A 19,131-nucleotide genomic window follows, 5' to 3' on the forward strand; every position below is an offset into this window, starting at 1 on the left:
TTTTTTAATAAATACATTACATTTTAATTAAATTAAATGACATTAACCTTTATTCATAACTAGTGAAGAGTATCATCCCAACGTAATCGAAAGCAAACACTTCACCATGTTTCTAAAGCAATATCTCCAACCCACATATCAAAAATATTTTAGAAATACTGTTCGTTTGGACGCTATTGCTTTACAACATAAAAAAGGAATTGGATAATAAATAATTTAAATAAATATAGTTGTATTTTATGTTTTACGTCTAGCCTGTGGGAGTATTATATTAAAGATAAATGTTAAAAAGCTTTTATTGTTCACCACCTAAATAAAACGTGGATAATGCATAAAATTTATTGTTATTAAATTAATTGAATTTCTTCGCAATGCTTCTAATATTTTTAAGTCTTTAATGTGTACTATTAACGAATTTATTTTAGAGAGTAAAATTCGTAGTTTTAAATTGCAACAGCCAACAAAGCAATATTGATAAATTAGCTCGACATCTTAACCCCGATTTTGGTGCTATTCTCTTTCATTTTTGTTGTATTTGTCATATTAGACGAAATTAAAATCGCTCCTGCTTTAATTTGTTTCAGGGTTAAATTCATCAATGATCACCAAACTTTATACTTAATATCACCATGGTTACCCAATGTGATTTTATTTTACCATGGCTACCCAAATTTATATTAGTATCACCATAGCCATTCAATTTCATATAACATTTCATCATGGCCATTCAACTTCTTTTCACTATTTTCACTAATTTTAAAAGAGGTAAAATGATAATTTGCATTATATATATAAAATAACTTTTTAAAAAACGAAAATCTTAATAATGGTTAGTTCTAGTAGGGTTGATAAATATTCTAGTACGTCTTCTTCCCTCGCGTAATGTACGTCGAATATTAGTACAAATGGAATATTGTTAGAATTCAATAGGTATTTGGCTCATGACATCGACCTTGTGTTTTAGAATCGATAGATGCAAAAAATTTGGTGTTACTTAAGTTTTGAGAAAAGAATTAAAGTCAATATCCAATTGTTTCCCGTATAGCACGTGATTTACTAATACCTAAGAACTATAGCATCGAAGTTTGATTTTAATGCAGGTGGTAAGATTTTGTTTGAGTACATATCAAGACTTAAAAATGATGTACTAGAGAATTTAATACATTTAAAAGGATTGAAAAAATGCAGAGTTTTAAATCCAAGATAAATTGAAAAATATTAGCTCACTAGGTGAATGATATCAGTCTATCATAATTTATAATTACTTCCATCAAGTAAATTAATTTTCTTTAATATTTTTCACTTTCTAGAAAAATTGTATTAAATAACAACTCATTAGTGTACAATTTTAACATCGGCTATATTATAAGTAACAAATTCCAAGTTCGAAAAAAAGAGATGAGGGTTTCAAAAAGTATTTTTAAAAGAGAAATTGAAGAGTTGCTTGTGGACCCACTCGAGCCATAGGCAAACGAGCCTATGAGCCAAATCGACCCTCATATTTGGGCATGAGTCGAGCTCGATTCGTCTCAATCTCTAACTATCTAAATCTTTATAATATTTGTTTATTCTATATTTTGCCTAAAGCTGACCACGCCTTTCAATCAAAATATGCACAAAATTAAAGAAATTGATAGTATTTTAAGTAAACTTGACAATATTGACTCTGTGAAAGATAAATACCTCTTAAGCACAAGGAGATCAATTAATTATAAATCAATTCCTCAATAATTTATATCAAATAGGAGACATCAAGGCATACAACCAAATGGTACAACACAAAAGTATTTTTCTCGGTTATGCTATTTTTATTCTTCTCTCTCTGTATATAGCAATGGAGTTTAGCAAATATTTAATTATTCTATCCCTAAACTTAGTCCTTAACCTAAACTAAATCACAAAGATAATCAGAATTTAAGAGTAATCTCATTTCCATTGCTCTCTTCACCTTCCTCCTTTAGCATCAAGCTTTTTCTCTCTCCATTTTCCACAACACTATCAGCTTTCCAGCTGCTGCTCTCAGACTTCCCATCTTCCATGCTTTCAGACCGATCAAAAGTTCCGCCCGGGACATCGGACCCGGGTGAGCTATGTGTCTGTGCCTGTGCCTGTGATACTGATGGCTTATACACATGGAGCTGGTGGTGGATGGGTGGCTGTGGCGCCGTTAGTGCAGAATAGAATTCTTGGGGTACTGGTTGTGCTGAACAGTAGGGTGCTGATACATGAGAAGAGGGGTGTGCACCGTAAAGAGCAGCTGGTGCGGCGCTGCCATGGGCGGCAGCTGCTGCATATTCTTGTGGAACCCATATGCCTCCAAGGACCACCACTTGGGTACCTGCTGTGGCTGCTGCTTGTGGGCTAGGACTCGGTCTTCTAGTGTGAAGTCTGTATTTCTGAGTACAAAGAACAGACCATATAAGCATAGTGCATAGTTTTACCAGTACTTTGTGTACTTGTGTGTCCTAATCTGAATTATAAACAGGACTAAGGATGATATATTTCTTTTGAATCATGCTACAGTTTCAAATATTTTGATATAATCTTTGATCCAGTGACATTTCATCATTGAACTATTTTAAATACAAATAACTTTTCTATCAAATTATCTGCTGCTATCTTGAATTACGTCATTGCATCTTTCAAATTTTTTCAATCATACTATAAGTACAAAAAATTTTAACAGAAGATTTTGACAAACGACACATGGTTTGAAATCATTTGAAGGTGAAAAAAACACAAAATAACAAGCAAATTAGATTTCGCCACGTCTGCATGCATCTGTATGAATTTTGTAAGAAAATCCTTGTACTTGAAACTTTTTCCAATTTTTTTAGTGGCAACATCCATTTCTTTTTTAATTCATATGGGTCCCGCTTGGTCCCAATCCATTTGTGAGGGTGTCAAGCGTCAATTTTTTTGGGTCAAAGTAGTATAACTCTTTCTTTCGGTACAATGAATGAGTGTGTGTGTGTGTGTGTGTGTGTGTGTGAGAGAGAGAGAGAGAGAGAGAGAGAGAGAGAAAAATGGGTGCCTGCAAATGGCTTTTTACTTCATCATTGGTCAAACCATCAACCTTCATGAATTCTCTGATTTGTTTCGGCGTGGCCACTGCAATTATTATTATCCATAAATGATTAGACTCCCATGATGAAGCAGACCAATCATTGTACTAATAAGAAAGATAGGACTCCTGTGAGTAAACATGCAAATGATAGTCTTCTTTTTTGTCTCCAGAACGAAGTTAAAAAGTATGGTTAGCTACTGGTGCATAGACGAATACGTTATTCTCTCTTGCACCTTTAACCGCAGATCTGATCAATTACCTTGAGAACCACCTAGCATCTGAAGAGCACTAACGAAACGCCTGTGCAAATCCGGTGACCAGCATCTCCTTGCTTTCCGTTGAGTTTGCGCGGAGGTCGAGTGGTTGTTTCCGGCGGTTTGTGTATCTTTAACTTGCCCTTTCTCGGCTGATGAATCAGTACACTTACCAGAATTTTCTCTCCTAGCTTCTGAGTTCTTTTTATGTTCTTCCATCTCCTTGAGGGATGAAGAAAGAGCCAAATCTGGGAAACTTGGGCTTGGACATGAATTTTTCTCTTTTGAAAATGGATGAAAAGCTCCTCCATTACTCTGCCTGTTATCTAAACCTAGCTTGGGTCTGACTCCAAAACCCAGATCACTTTCTTTTGGAGATGATTGATGCTTTGTAATTTCTTCATTTGCTTGAGTCCATAGTTGTACAGAAGTCATCCAGTTAGTTTTATCTGGCATGCTTATAGACTTTTCAATTTCTTCAGAACTTGCGTTTTTAAGTGGAATAAATTCTTCAAGAACTGGTCTTTGCCCTGCACTCGCCCTATGGGATTGAAGCTGTTGCCTTGATGCCTCCATAGCTGGTAAAAAAATGTTTCTCATCATAAACTAAAAAGCCAAATATGGGTATTTTTGTTGAATTTTTTTCTGGGATTTTTTAAAAGTTTTAAGATATAATATTTTCTCATCTACAATAAAAGTTGTGCCAATAAAAAGATATTTCTCACATGATTAAGAACATAACCCTATTTCAAAAGCCATGAATATCCATTTCAAGAAACTACTGGTAGAATATATAGAATATACATGTTCAGATGTAAGATAAATATGAATAGTATCAAAAATGAGTTGAAACTTGAAACCTTTTAGACGAGAGGTTAACAGAAAAAACTAACCATTGGTGAGAAGTTGGATGCAAAGTGGAAGTTCACGTTTGAAAGCATCAATCTTGAGTCTTTCTTCTTCAAGACAAGCTAGAAATTCTTCAAGTTTTTTGGTATCAGAATCAGCAATCTCTCCTCTAAATGATTTAAGCAGCATGGAATGGCTGTAGGGTTTGCAGTCAAGGCTTAGTTCAGACGATGAAGTCATAATTTTATCCTTGTAAATATAAATTCAATAATCTGTGTGAATACTAATGTTGATCAACTTATAGTAATGATGATGATAAAACGAGAAACCAAAAAAAGGTCAGCAATAAAGGGTGGTATTGGCTGATTCTTTCTGTGTTTGAAACCTAAATGGTGGGAGAGAAAGCGAAGGGATGTCGTTTGTGAACATAAGAAGGATTGAGAGGACCTGGGGGTGCCTTCTTTTTTAGGGTTGGGTTCGAGGAGAATAAAGTTGAGTTTTGGAGAGAGAAAGTAGGAAAAGGAAAAGGGTTAAAGATAAATAAAGAGAAAGGATGGTACCTTCTTGCAAAGAAAGACCAAAGGCTACAATATATTCATCTGTGAAGGAGTGGATGCCCAAAGAATAAGTTGGCCGCTCACACCTGAGGGGTCACGAGGATGGATTGTGCTACGTGCGATGTACACAATCCTTTACATCCCCTCACATGAAGGGGCCCATGCATAATAATTATTCGTGGGCCTCCTCTATGTGTGAGGGGTGTCACCGTGTATGTACACTACACAGCATAATCCCACGAGGATAGAGCAACAGCCTGGTTTTAGAACCTTTGTATGTGTCTCTATGGGTCCCTGCCTTGGCTAGGAGGGTGGAGGAGTTTGTTATCGTCTTTGTAGGATTCCAAGTAATACACATTTGGGAAAATTAGAGCTATCCTTAGCCCGTGTACGGTGGGAATTAAAATTGGAATTTTAGTAATAAATTCTAACGATATTGTGTTTACATAAGTCTCTATTTGTTAATATGTTCTTCCGTTAGTGATTCATTTTTATCCTTGCAGTTATTAATTTTTTATTTATTCTTTCCTTAGTTACTAAATTGTTATTTATCGTTTTGTCTAACACATTCGATATATGCACTTAGTATGCAATTTAGACAGGATTAATTACCTTTAAGCAGTAATAATGATTGAATAATGGCAGAGAATTTAGCATAATTATACGGCTAGTGGTACTTTAACTAGTCCTTTAGGGTTCTTAAAATGTGTGAACGATTCTCTGCTCTCATCAATCCTTTATACACATAACATATATGATGATGGTTTTAAGGAGCATAATATTCATTGACTTTATTGAAAGGTTTAAACAATTATATAAATTGAGCCTGTTTGGTTTGAATTAAAATTTGATTTTAATTTAAATTAAAGTCAAACAATCAATATTAATCACATCTTTCATAGGTATCACAAATTTTCAGTCACATATTTCAAAAACTTTATTAGAATATGCTAAAAATTTAATTTTAATCCCCACCAAATACCCTCTTATCATATTTATCTTTATTTAAAAAAAAAAAGAACTACATGTAGGTAGCATCGAGACAGAAATCGAGACGTATTGTTACAATTTATAAAAGAAAGGAGGGGTGGGATGAAATATTGAAATGGGGTAGAGTATCAAATGCAATTTAGCCACTTTCTTTTTGGTTTCAAAAGTTGCGTAATTAAAGTGAATTAGGAGAGGAAAAAGCGAATATTTGAGACATTCATTAGAAAGAATAAAATATTTGGTTTCTAAGAAAGGAATATCTGTCTGTGTTCCAATTCTAAGATTCTAAATTAAGAGCACAAAAACCCACGAAGATTAAAAGGAGGAAACAAACCCTACCCTCCAATAATAAAGTGATGGAATCTTCTTCTGCTGCTACCAACTTTAATGAAGTGGATGGTAAGGTAACAAGATTCTCATAACTATTATTTTACTTGGGTGGGTTCTCCAATCCCACACTCTATGGATTCACAATTAGCTAATATGTACGTGAAACACGCACAATATTAGATAATGATGGACAGTATTACTGACATCGAAATTCATCAACAGTTAAAATGTACAAGAATCTTAAAATTTTGTAATTCTAAGAATTAAAATATGTACATTTGAATTACCCTTCCCCCACCACAACTAATAAATAAACATTAATATTTAGCTAAAATATACATAGTGTGCAAGTGTACTATGTTAGATTATATTGGACGATATTGTTGATAGGGGATATATATATATGATCAACCTCGTACAAATTTTTTATTTTATTTTATGCCCCGACTCCATCAATGACTGTGGACAAACAAAATCCTCAACAGTCAAAATGTACATGAATCTTCAAATTCTGTAATGTCAAGGATTAAGGTATGTCCAATAAAATTTGACCTATCTGATTTGGAAGATTATATAAGCAAGCAGGACTTTGCTTGATGTACATAATTTTTGTCGTGGGTTCCACCCCATGTGAGAGGCATGGACACCTTTATGGACAAAAAATATGTACATCTAAAATTTTCCAAGCAAAAAATCCCGTTCTTTTTTTAGGATTAGAGTTCGAAATTTTGAGCATGGGTATTTGAAGGTGCTCTATGAATTTTTTATATTTATGTAAAACTAAAAAAAAGAGAAGAATTAAAAAAATAAAAATAAATAAAAATCAACTTGATTCTTGATTCACCATTATATTTAGGGGCGGACCCTCTAAGGAACGAGTGGGGTCGGCCATCCCATTAAATTTTCAAAAACTTTCAATTTAATCTCGTTAAATTTAAATTTTCAGATTTTTTTTGGTTTTTTTTTTCACAATTTATTTTAGATAATTTCCCGTCTTGTCGTCATTGAAGAATAATTCTAGGTCCGCCCCTAATTATACACGAGAAGTAGACTGAAAAAAAATAGTTCTCGATTGCATAAATCTTGGTACCAAATTTGTTTTCTTTCCAATTAGACTTCTCTTTCCATCTAGTTTCACTGAATTTTACTCATCCTTGCGACTAAGACATTTAAAACTCGATATAAACAAATAGCATTTTAAATGCGAGTTATTATTTAAGTTACTTGGACAAAATCAGAGCTTCAAACTTTTCAATCTTGAAATTCAGTACTACCTACCTGTCATACTCTACAATAATTTTTTTTTTATTTTAGGAAAATACGTATAATACAAACTAAACCATTTTATAGCAAATCAAACTATCGAAGACATTTGCAAGTTGATATAAACAAAATTTTGAATGTGCGAGTAACTATTTAAGTTACTTAGACAACAATGAGAGCCTGAAACTTTTTCAATCTTGAAATTCACTACAACCTCCATTCATATTCTATAATAATTTTTTTTTTTTAAAGAAAATACATGTATATTACAAACTAGACCATTTTATAGCAAGTCAAACTATCAAAAGAAATACGTTCAAAATTACTTTGAACTTTAAAGATTAAAGTGATATCTTTTCTCCTTTCAGTTTCTTATGTTACAAGTATCCATATATGTAAAAATAATAATAATAATAAAATAAATAAAAATGCACAAGAAATATTAAATGTGTGGACATCCTTTTATGCTTATTTTAACAGAGAGTGAGATTTTCTTAGATACCTTCGTTTAATATGTAGATACTTAATTTTTGCATGTTCTATGATTACGTTAGGAGATAATCCAGTTTTGGATGACAAAGGATGAAAAGGAACGAATTTTGATTAAAAAAAAAAAAAAATTGAAGTTGGATGAATTCTTGAATTTGGGAACCAATGTAATGAGTTTGAAAGTAGAAGGGCCTAAAATGCAATATTAAAGTACTTGAGTTGAGCAGGAAACGGAATCGAAGACTAAATTGCACAAACTTGCGAAGTGTCGACCCTTGCGACCACAAAGGTCTATTGAGTTGCGAACGCATAGGCTTAGCTGGGGTAGGAATCTAGTTTTCTAATCCGACTCAAACTTCATTTTGACATTATGGACATGACTTTCAACCTAACTAGACGACCATAAATAAGATTTACTCAATTCCTTTTAATGGGGAGAGACATTCTTGAGTAAATATTTATATCCATAGATTCTAAAGAGTTTGTGATTAAAATTTGGGTTTGTAGGTCGAATACCGTAGATTTTTCCGGAGATCTCCAATAATCAAGGAAAGAGATGAAGAAACATTGTTGTGATTCTTGTGACGAAGAATATCAAGAACTCAAATTCCTAGGGCTGGACATGGTCCGGTTCGGTTCGGTTCTAACGAGAACCGAACCGACTCGAAATTTTCGGGTATTTAGTAAGTAGAACCGTCGGGTCCAAATTTAATTACGGAACCGTTCTGGTTCGGTTCCATTCGGTTCGGTCCGGTTCGGTTCCATTCGGTTCCGTATTATAATTAAATTTTTTAATATATACAAAATTACGTTAATTTAATTAATGATATATTTAATATTAGCTCTTACAAAATCACGTAGTTCAATCTTATGTGTTTCACGTCTATCTTTGCTGAATTTTTCATAAATTTGATTATTAAAATCACAGAAAGAGAAAGATAGCGAGCTCAAAATAATTAAGAGAGATGTTGTAGAGTTTTAATTCGATTTTCTCCTATAGAAACGACACTATAGTAGAATAATAGATTTGGATAAAATTGAGGTCAATTTCATTAAGTCGATTTTGAACTGAATATTAGAAATTGGAAAATCATATTTTGTAGTTTGAACTAAATTAACTAGTTAACAAATTTATTTAGAAAAAATAAAATAATTTTACTCATTTAAAATAAATTAATTAAAAAAATTACGGAGATTCGGTTTTTATTCGGTTCTTCGAGTCTTGGCCTAGAACCGAGAACCAAACCATACCCGTCGGTTCCTAATTCAAATACCCGTTCGGGTATTTAACTTGAGAAGAACCGTCGGGTTCGGTTAGGTTCGGGTTCGGTTCGATCGGTTCGGTTCGGGAGTTTTGTCCAGCCCTACAAATTCCTTTCATCTTTGTTCGTTGTAATTGAACTTGATAATGCTCTCAATCTTTTACTTGTATTTTTCCGTAATTATTAGTGGCTAATTATTTAATTGTTATGATGATATAACTTAGGTTATTAATCTTAAAATAATACAAAGACTTCTTGTAAACTTTATGATGTGATAATTGCTTATTCTAGGTTTAATTTAATTCAATTACTTGATTATTCAGTACAACCTACCAATCATTCTCTATATTACATGTATATTACAAACTAGACCATTTTATAGCAAATTAAACTATCAAAGAATAATAAGTTCAACATTACTTTGAACTTTAAAGATTAAAGTTATATCGTTTTCCATTGATCAATATATCATGTTGCACGTATACATGTATGTATGTATGTAAAAAAGTGTACAAGAAAGATTAAAATTGTGTACATCCTCTTATATTTATTTTAACAAGTATGAGATTTCTTAGATATTGATAAGTATGATTTGTATAGTTAACTGTGCTATAAAAAAAATGGACGTTTTGGGAGTGCATTTAACATGTAGACACTTAATTTTTATATGTTTTATGATTATTTTAGAAGATAATCTGATTTTGGATGACAAAGGATGAAATGGAACGAGTTTTGGTATAAAAAAAAAAAAAAAAAAAAAAGGGATTGAAGTTGGATGAATTCTTGAATTCAGGGACCAATGTATTGAGTTTGAAAGTAGAAGAGCCTAACATGCAATATTAAAGGACTTGTGACTAAATTACACAAACCTGTAAAAAGTCGACCCTTGCGATCACAAGGGTATATTTAGTTGCGGTCGCAAAGACTTTTGCAGAATTGCTTGTGATCGCATGGGCTTAGCACCGGTAGGAATCTAGTTTTCTAATTCGACTCAAACTTCGATTTTGACTTTTTGGGCATGACTTTCAACCTAACTAGATGCCTATATATATAAGATTTTCTCATTCTTTTTCATGGGGGAGACATTCTTGACGTAAAGTACATAATTATATCGATAGATTCTCAAGGTTCGTGACTATAATTTAGGATTTGTAGGCCTAATACCGTATATTTATCAGGAGATCTACAATAATCAAAGAAAGAGATGCAGAAAGATTGTTGAAATTCGTTTGACAAAGAACATCAACAACTCGAATTCCTTTCATCTTTGTTCATTGTAATTGAACTCGACAATGCTCTCGGTCTTTTATTTGTATTTTACCGTAATTATGAGTGACTAATTATTTAAATATTATGATGATGTGACTTAGATTATTAATGTTAATTTAATACAAAGATTTCGTGTTTATGATGTAATAATTGCTTATTTTGTGTTTAATTTAAGGCATATTCAGTAGTGATAAGGAGAATCAATTTTTTTTATCGTTAGAGAGAAGAGTGAAGAAGTAAAAAATAACGGCTGACTTAGGGAAGTAATGGTCAAAAAAATTGATTTTTTGGGGTGAAAAATCAGAATCAAATGGGAGCTTAATACAATTACTTAATCATCAATTGATGAATTCAGGGACGATATTGACACTAAGAAGTGATATATTCGTCTAGTTCTTACAATAAGTGATATAAGTATTGATATGAGATTGAGAGAAACTATTCTATGTTATACAATCTTGATTGAATTTATGATAATTAATGCGTTTATATGTGTATGAATTTACAAACAGATATAGAAATTTGGGGATGCAAATTGGGCTAGTTTTATTCAAGAAAGATACTAATTAAAATTGGTTAATTCGATGTTTAACACACATTGAAGGAGATGGATGATAGTAAATTAATTGAATGTTAATTAACTTACATGATATCGTAAATCCTAACTACATAATTGTATAAATTCTTTCAAAATGTCTTCACGCATCAGTTATGTTAGTTCAATTTAGAACAATTTAGTGTTAATTTCGATCTTTAAAATGTTGTGTTGAAGACATTGTATTCTAGTTATATCCCTACTATATAAAAAAGGGAATGGGAAGATACTGTAATTAGAACAATGAATTCTTCTATTTTATCACATTGTAGCAAATTCTTTTTTTTTTTTCATCGTGGGAGCAAAAACGACATCATGTTGTCTTCAATCATTTTCGTGATTGATACAATGACATTTCCCCTTTTTTTATCCATTTTAACCCTGCATTTACGGTACACCCTCGCTGTTCATATCAGTGTTTAGTTGCATTTTATCTCACTGTAGCTATATATTGCCTTTTATTATGTCTATTAATTTTCATTTCGTTTTTTTATTCCTTTTTATCTTGCATTTACAGTACAAAACAATATCTTTTCCCCACGTTGAACGGCAAAACGACGCTGTTTTATTCCATTAATATTATAAATGTTTGAATATATCTTATATATAGTTATAGAAAAATATTAATTATTTATTTCTTTAACACAATATATCTTATATAATTATGGAAAAATATTAATTATTTAATTAGTAATAATTAAATCTTGATCAATGTATGTTATATTCACTCATTACCTTAATGTTTGAGATGAATTTTTTTTTAAATGGAAAGAAACAAGATAATGACTAAATTGAGAGTCCTAATCTTAAGGATTATTCTCCAAATCCGATTTTAATTCATCGAGATATAACAAAAACAAAATTTACTAAAAAATGAAACAACGCATAACTGAAGGCCTAAACGAAAAAAATATCCCCAAAATTGGCCCCACATCAACAGCTTTGCTACTGATTTTTGTCCATTGGTACGTTTCCAATCAAATTTGACTAAATTTCCTAAAAAACAGACAACCTCAAAATTTCAAAATTGGAGTTCTTAGCTTAATGAAAGGGAAAAATAAAATAAAATAAAATTGAGCAGCATCATTGTTCATGCCGTGCGGAGTGTGCACGGAGATGCCTCTCCATGTAACACAGTCCAATCCCCCCTCAATTTTTTTTTCTTTTTTTTTTTTTGTCATTCATTACGTGAAGAAAATGATGTCGTCTCATTCATTTACTGTACATTTCTCTAATCCTTCCTATGTCTATCAACATTCTCTTTCTCCATTTCTTCACGCCATCACTCATACTTCTACTCCATTCCCCACACAACCAGGTTTGAGAAAGATTGTGATCTCCACTACCATGTCATTTTTTTTAAGTATCTTTAAGTGATTTCACCTGTGTCACTGCCATACGAAGTCAATTGTATCCCATTTTAGACCTTCACATCTCCATTCTCATCTTACTTTCAGGTAAAATCTCCAAAAATGAAAAATCCATCTAAAATTGAGAAAATAACCTTAGTTTCAGAGGATTTGAGGTTGAATTTGGAATTATATATGGTGTTGTTATGCTCAAATCTAGTGCTGAGTCTAGATTTTTTCTTCACACAATTACATGGATGTGGATACGAGGAAGATAGGTCTGACAACGATGAATAATGCTGATAAATTTATTGATAGCAACGGCAAGTGAAAATATGGGTCTGGGTGTGGAGAACCCAAATAAGAAGGTCCCCGAAGCCATATACTATAACCAAGTCTAGAGAGAGGTGGACATAATAGGAACACGACAAATTCCTCGAAAGCCCTTCAATTGTAAGTATATATGTGGAGATTTTTTTATTTGTTGAATATAATGGGGAATTAAGCTCTTATTTGTTTCTCATTCTTTCTCCATTAAAATAAAAATTTTGACTGTTATCAATCATATCAACCACTAAATTTGAATTTTTATCTCTTTTGTGGGGCCATAACGAGTATATTTTTCATTTTTATTCTTACAAAAATGGAAAACAAACGCCCCCTAAGATTATTTTAGCTATTTGATTGGTTTCTTGAATTTTAGTTGATTTTTTAGTTGGTTATGCTACTTGATTTTAGAATTGAATTAATGATAACGACGGAATTTATGTAAAAAAGTTTGAGAATTTTTGGATATTTGGAGTGTTTCTGGTTTTCGTATTTTGGTTATCGTTGGTCCACTTTAGTTTAGTTGAAGGATACGATTAATTTTCATTTGTTAAAATCACGAGGATTTGGTATTTTATAATTAGGGGAAGTTTGCATATTATTATTGCATCCCACGTCCCTTAGAAGGAAAACATTATGTCTTCATTTTTGGGAATTTTAATTTTTAGACTCTTTACATAGTACGAATGTGTTGTTTGTGCGAGAAAGTAGAGGAACAAGCAATGCTCATGACATAAATGAAAAATTGGTTACAACCTTGCATTATTGAAGTCTTTGGAATGTGGAATCTATCCAATAGAAAATATTATTTAATGCATTTGTTTAATTTTGTATAATAAGTCATTGAGTGATTGTAGAAGTTTGTTATTCCATGATTTATGGGACTTTCAATGAAGCCCTAAGTTGCTAACAAAGTGATTGCTCGAAGCGCACTTGAATATTGTTTTAAGGAAGTGATATTTTTTTAACATTGGGTTGCAAAGGTTTGTTGTTCTAATTTCTAAGAAAATTTTATTGTTGTTGTTCTTATTATTTTTTTTTTTTCAAGATTATCAGTGTGATGAGTTTTAGGCCTACTATTAGTGCTTCATATTGAAATTCATTTTTTGAAGATGGCTGTTGTGGCTTATCAGCAAACTCTAACTCAAATTTTGCAACGAACAGCCTTTATACTTGGATGTGTAATTCCTTTGTTTGGTAATTGCTAGGAAGTCTTTAATTTTTCTTTAATTGACCAGATGATGGATTTGGCACAGCTATATGTTGATTTAGTTAAATGGATAGTTGAGTATTATTGTTTTAGGGCTTTTGAATTTTGTTATGTTCAATTTGGTAAATTTTAGTTTAAGGATGATTGAAATTATGAAATGCAATTCCGTTTTTTGGATTATATTTAGCCTTTTAAGTGCTTTGGTTAAAAGAAACCTTGGCATTCAGTTAGACTTGGCTATGACATATACATATGAATTGGCTTGGACATGGCTACAATGTGCATTCCCTATCAAGTTACCACTGTTTGTCATCATTTAGAAACATGTATTCGTTACTTGGCTAAGTTAAAATTACAAGTTATTCTAGGGATGTAGTAGCTATGGGATTATTACATGTTTTTATAGAATTCGAATAGATGAACCAATTACTGGGATTGTAGAATGTGTTGTGTTGTCATCTTATACATTATGATCAGCTTACCCTTCAGCATGCTAATAGTAATACTAATTTTACATTACTGCTGAATATGTAAGCCTGCTAAATATGAGCAGCTTACCCTTTAGCTTACTTACAGTAATACTTCTTTTGGTGGTTCAAGTGACCAAGGATTAAGGCTTATGGATGAAAATGCTGAAGTCAATGTTTGGCTATTTAATCTTTTATGCTTAATAAACTTTTTTTTTATTCCAATGATTACTTGGCATTTTTTTATTGGAGATAATGATGTGAAAGTTGAAAATTTTAAATTTTAACTATTTAAGTTTTCATGTTATTGACATTATCGTTTTCTTCAATGTTATTGACTTATTTTAAATTATATAACTATATTGAGTAATATTTGACTTTGTTGATTGTAATACCTAGAAACTATGATTTTCTAGGTATAAATGTTCAGTTTTATGCTGTTGAATAAATTATTGAACCAATTTGTTGTTGAGTATACTATTTAAGAAATTGTTTTATTCAACAACATAATTCTACCTCTACACTCTTATTGAATTAAACATTACATCATTTGCTAATAGGCCGGAATCTTTTTGTACTTTTTTGAAGTTTATATTTATTGTTGAACTTTGCCTATAGTTACAAAAGTTGCAATTTTGATCTTCAACAAATCTTGAGAAAAAATCTACAATTTGTACGCTAATGAAAACACAATAAATACAAAACTCGTACAACATACGTGACAAAGACTAGTATCTAGTATAAGACAAATAAAATTGAAAATCCAAAATACGACTTCACTTGAAGACACTCGTTTATTCTCTACAATCTCAAAGTTGAATAATTTATATTCGAAAATAGTTGTCCAACTTGCAAATATGAAAGAGAATCCACAACTCTCTTATTTATTCCAAACACAGCGGGAATGGCTTTTCTTTGCGTAGTGCATTGGACTTCAATTAATTCTTGAAACTTTTAATCTCTCAAGAATAAAATTCCAAGCCAGTATATATCTGTTAAAACACACGAATATAACCAAAAAATCAAACAAAGCTTCACCTTGAGGACTGACTATAGTTCGTGAGATACTACTCGCACATTATACATCGAATATGCAACAAGAAAAATAAGAAAATTCTACCAGAATCCATAAATCTTGTAATTATTATTATTTTTGTTCAAAATTAATACTTTATAATATTTTGAAAGAGAGATAGAATCTCATTCCCCTGAAATACACTGTAGAAGAGGGGAATGGGAGCGCAATAATGATGGTTAGTAACTTTCTATAACCAGTCTTCTCCTACAAGACTCCAACCTGTAACTTTTCTGCAGCAGATTCTTTCATTCCTTTGTCTTTCTTCTCTCTACTTTTTCTCATTCTATACTATTCTTTCCTTTCTACAAATCACGTTTCTCTCCCAGACCATGCACCTGTTTGGTTTTGATAAATTTAATTTTTAAAGATTTTGATATATTTTGGTGAAATATATAGTTGAAAATTTGATAAAAATTGTGAGTCGCATAAAATAGAATAATGATACCGAACACCAGTGGTCTTGAACTCCATTTTATGTGTCAGAATATCAAATAAGTCCTATTAAATGAACTATAATTCCTTTTATTTATTTGAATTTGTAATTTAATATCATTATTGCTTTCGCCTAAATTGATACTAAAGAGCATTACTCCATAAATAGGTCGTTGCAAATGAGTTTTAAGTAATGGGGCCAAACATGGAATATATTCAATTTTCAAAAATTTTAACTCCTATTTGAGCCTCATTTTCTAGAGGAAATGTGCTTTAAAAAAGGTATTTTTTTTTTTACAACTATGTGGTTAAAAATAAATAATATTATAATATTATTTATTTGTAAATTGATGTACATGATGATGATATGGACGAGAGAGAAAGAAAAAATAATAAAAGGAAAAGAGAAATCAATTAAAAGTCAATTAATATAATCAACATCATTATTTAGAGCATGCTTGGTAGAGATTTTAATTCAATTAATATTAATTTTTTTATCGTTATTTCACTATTCCAAGCATCATTTTTGAATTCTTCTTTCACAGGTAAAACCCACTTTATCTCTAACGATCAAAAAATCGATTGACAAAATCCTTACCAAACAAGCACTTAATAAACCATGATGTACAAATAGTATTATAAAAATATTAAAATCAAACTGATTTAAAATTTTAAAAGGATAATTTATGGCATGAATTAAGTTTATGATATTTTCATCAATCTCTTGTGTGTCCATTGTGGAAGTGATTCTCTAGGTCACAACTGTCAAAATATTCCTTCATGCAGTCCTCTTGAATATACTACTTGTTTGGGGTAATTTAATAATGACTATCTTTGACTTTAGTGTTGTTTGTGCCCATTATTTGTAAATAATGTATTATGAATAGTGATTGATATTAAAATATGTTAAAAAAAAGTTTTTGATTTATATGTAATATTATTTTAATAAAGAATATGTGGTTGAAAATAAGTACTGTAAAAAAAAATGTGATATAGAATGTGAAAGAATGGATGACAAACAAAGCCAGTTTGTACAAATATTTTTGAGACTTTAGTTTGTGCATTTAAAAAATATATATATATTTGCATTCAAAAAAAAAATATTGTTTATACTTAAGGGAATGTTTGGGATTTGGCTTAGCTTATAAGTTTGTTAACATAGACAATATTATTAACAAAAGAGCTTTATCAATCTTAATTTCTTTTTACCGAAAATCCAATCAAGAAAGAAGAGCTTTCTTTTGCCATAAAAAGGATCTTCAGGACAATTATCTTTACTCCGGAGGAATCACGGCAGGAGGCTTAGTACGGGGTTCAAAACGTCGACCACCTTCCTAGGCAACAGCTTCTTTGGTAACTCAGCAGGCATTATTTTTGAGACTTTAGTTTGTGAGTTTACAATAAAAAGAATATTTCTTTAGACTAAAGGGAATGTTTGGGCTTTCGCTTAGCTTAAAAGTTATTTAACATTAGATTATTAACAGATTTTATTAAAGGTGAATTTGATTTCTAATTATTTCCATGAAAAATGTGTTTTTTAAACTCAAATTCCTACTTTTGTACTTTTTGGTTTCCATTTTTTTCATGAAAAATATTTTCCTTACTTTTGGTCACGTGATCATATTTTCCTCAAAATCGAATAAAATATTTTCTAAGGAATTTACTCTCTTTCTCTCTCTCATCTATCCACTATCTCTCATCTCTACTCACCAGTAAAAAATGGGCAAATATAATATTTTTTAGGTTGGAAATTAAATCAATCAACACATTTAATTGACAATTTTCATGCAAATAAATTCTAGGCAATCGAATTAACTAAAATTTAGGATCCGTTTGATTGAAGTGAATTTCATGAAAAATGTTACATCCAGAAATTCATTTTCTATTTTGACTGTTTGATACGAAAGTAAAAATGAGTTCAAATTTCAAGGTAGAAACACTTAAAACATGTTTTTGGCCAATTACATGAAAAATGCATTCCTATGGTTTTGGTTATTTTTTCTTTTCCAACTTACATGGAATTGATTTGCCGTTTCCACATTTGCAATCAAACGAACCCTTATTTTATTTCCATGCAAATTCCATGCTTAAATCAAATGCATCCTAATTTATCTATTTATTTCTATTCAAATACTAATCTTTGCGGACAAAAAATCTAACTCAAGAAGAAAAGAACTATGAAAAGATGGAATGAATCGAGGACATGTTTTTGACATTATATTACAATAAATTAAATTTTAATTAATCAAAAGTAAATACTTGTAATATTTTGAAATTTAATATCAAAATATAATTCTAAAAATACTAAAAAAATAAACTAGGATATTCAAATAATGTAAAATTAATTTTACCAAAAAATTTAAATATATTAAGAAAATGATTATATATTTAGAAATAAACCCAAAGTTGGTGTTGATTCAAATATTAAAATGTAGGATCAGAATATTGGAGAGATAATTAGAAGCCAATTTGCTTCTTAGATAACTATAAAAACGAATATTTTTTTCTAAGTGCTCTCTTTATTATTTTGTGCAATATTTTCTTTAGTGACAGTGTGACACTTTTGTTATACCACCTTCTTTTTTAATTATATTCCCCTTTTTATTTTTATCTTTTTTGCATGTGAGGTAAAGCTACACTTAAAGTAGTTTTTTTTTTTTTTTTTTTCCCCCTTTCCTCTTCAAATCTTTTCTACAAATCTTCCCCTAATGAGGCCGGAAGTTCCAACTCAAAATAATTACAATTTTAATTAGTTAAAAATAACACAAGCAGCCTGATTGACATGATAATTATTATTATTATTTTTTAATGTGAATTTCAGTATAGTTAGCTTAATATTATTTAGGTAGTTTTAGTAGAAACAAGTACTGTCAAAAATGTTAGTAACCTAATTAAGGAATGCAGTAAACAAATGGATTTTTTCACTTTGGTACATATGTTGAATAAAGTGACTAAATTCTTAGTTGGGTAGCTAAAAGCACTAAAGGTTCTTAAGCTAGAAAATATGATGAACAATGTTCTTTTTACATTAATTGAGAACAAGTCCTAGAAATCAAGTGAGAACAAGTGAATATGTGAATGATACATCTTTGCTTCTAGACTTCTAGTTATGTAAAGGTTCTTAGGTTGATCGATTTATCTTGTCTACATATGAAATTAGGCTAAATAAACGAAAATATTTTTAGTCATCTATGTGAGTGACTACTTTTGCAACAAGTTAGTTCTCGCTGTGATATAGCAACTGAATAACGCACGTATCAAAGATTTGCAGTAAGGATATGGAGGATTTTAGGGAGTACCAAAAAATTCTTACTAGGACATTTTAGAAACACAAATCAACCCA

At 30.9% G+C, this 19,131-nt stretch overlaps 1 protein-coding gene across 1 annotated transcript; it reads right to left on the reverse strand.

Moving 5' to 3' along the window:
* Positions 1 to 1,701: 1,701 nt before the first annotated feature.
* On the reverse strand, positions 1,702 to 4,719 carry LOC111366383 (myb family transcription factor EFM-like). Its single transcript, XM_022987160.1, has 4 exons — positions 4,215 to 4,719; positions 3,327 to 3,899; positions 3,035 to 3,111; positions 1,702 to 2,396 (listed from the first exon to the last, which is right to left on the reverse strand). The coding sequence occupies exons 1-4, from the start codon at positions 4,408 to 4,410 to the stop codon at positions 1,908 to 1,910; spliced, it is 1,335 nt and encodes a 444-aa protein (XP_022842928.1). The 5' UTR covers positions 4,411 to 4,719; the 3' UTR covers positions 1,702 to 1,907.
* Positions 4,720 to 19,131: the final 14,412 nt, after the last annotated feature.

Source organism: Olea europaea, chromosome 17 (genome assembly GCF_002742605.1).
Source record: "Olea europaea var. sylvestris chromosome 17, O_europaea_v1, whole genome shotgun sequence".
In the NCBI taxonomy this organism is placed as follows: domain Eukaryota; kingdom Viridiplantae; phylum Streptophyta; class Magnoliopsida; order Lamiales; family Oleaceae; genus Olea; species Olea europaea.

Bases quoted from the DNA above. Each gene is read 5' to 3' on its own strand.
- LOC111366383 (XM_022987160.1), bottom strand. From the start codon at position 4,410: ATGACTTCATCGTCTGAACTAAGCCTTGACTGCAAACCCTACAGCCAT. The intron at 3,112-3,326 runs GTAATTGATCAG...TAATAATTGCAG, and splicing joins GATGCTAGGTGGTTCTCAAG to TGGCCACGCCGAAACAAATC. The intron at 2,397-3,034 runs GCACCCATTTTT...CTTTGTACTCAG, and splicing joins AAGTAAAAAGCCATTTGCAG to AAATACAGACTTCACACTAG.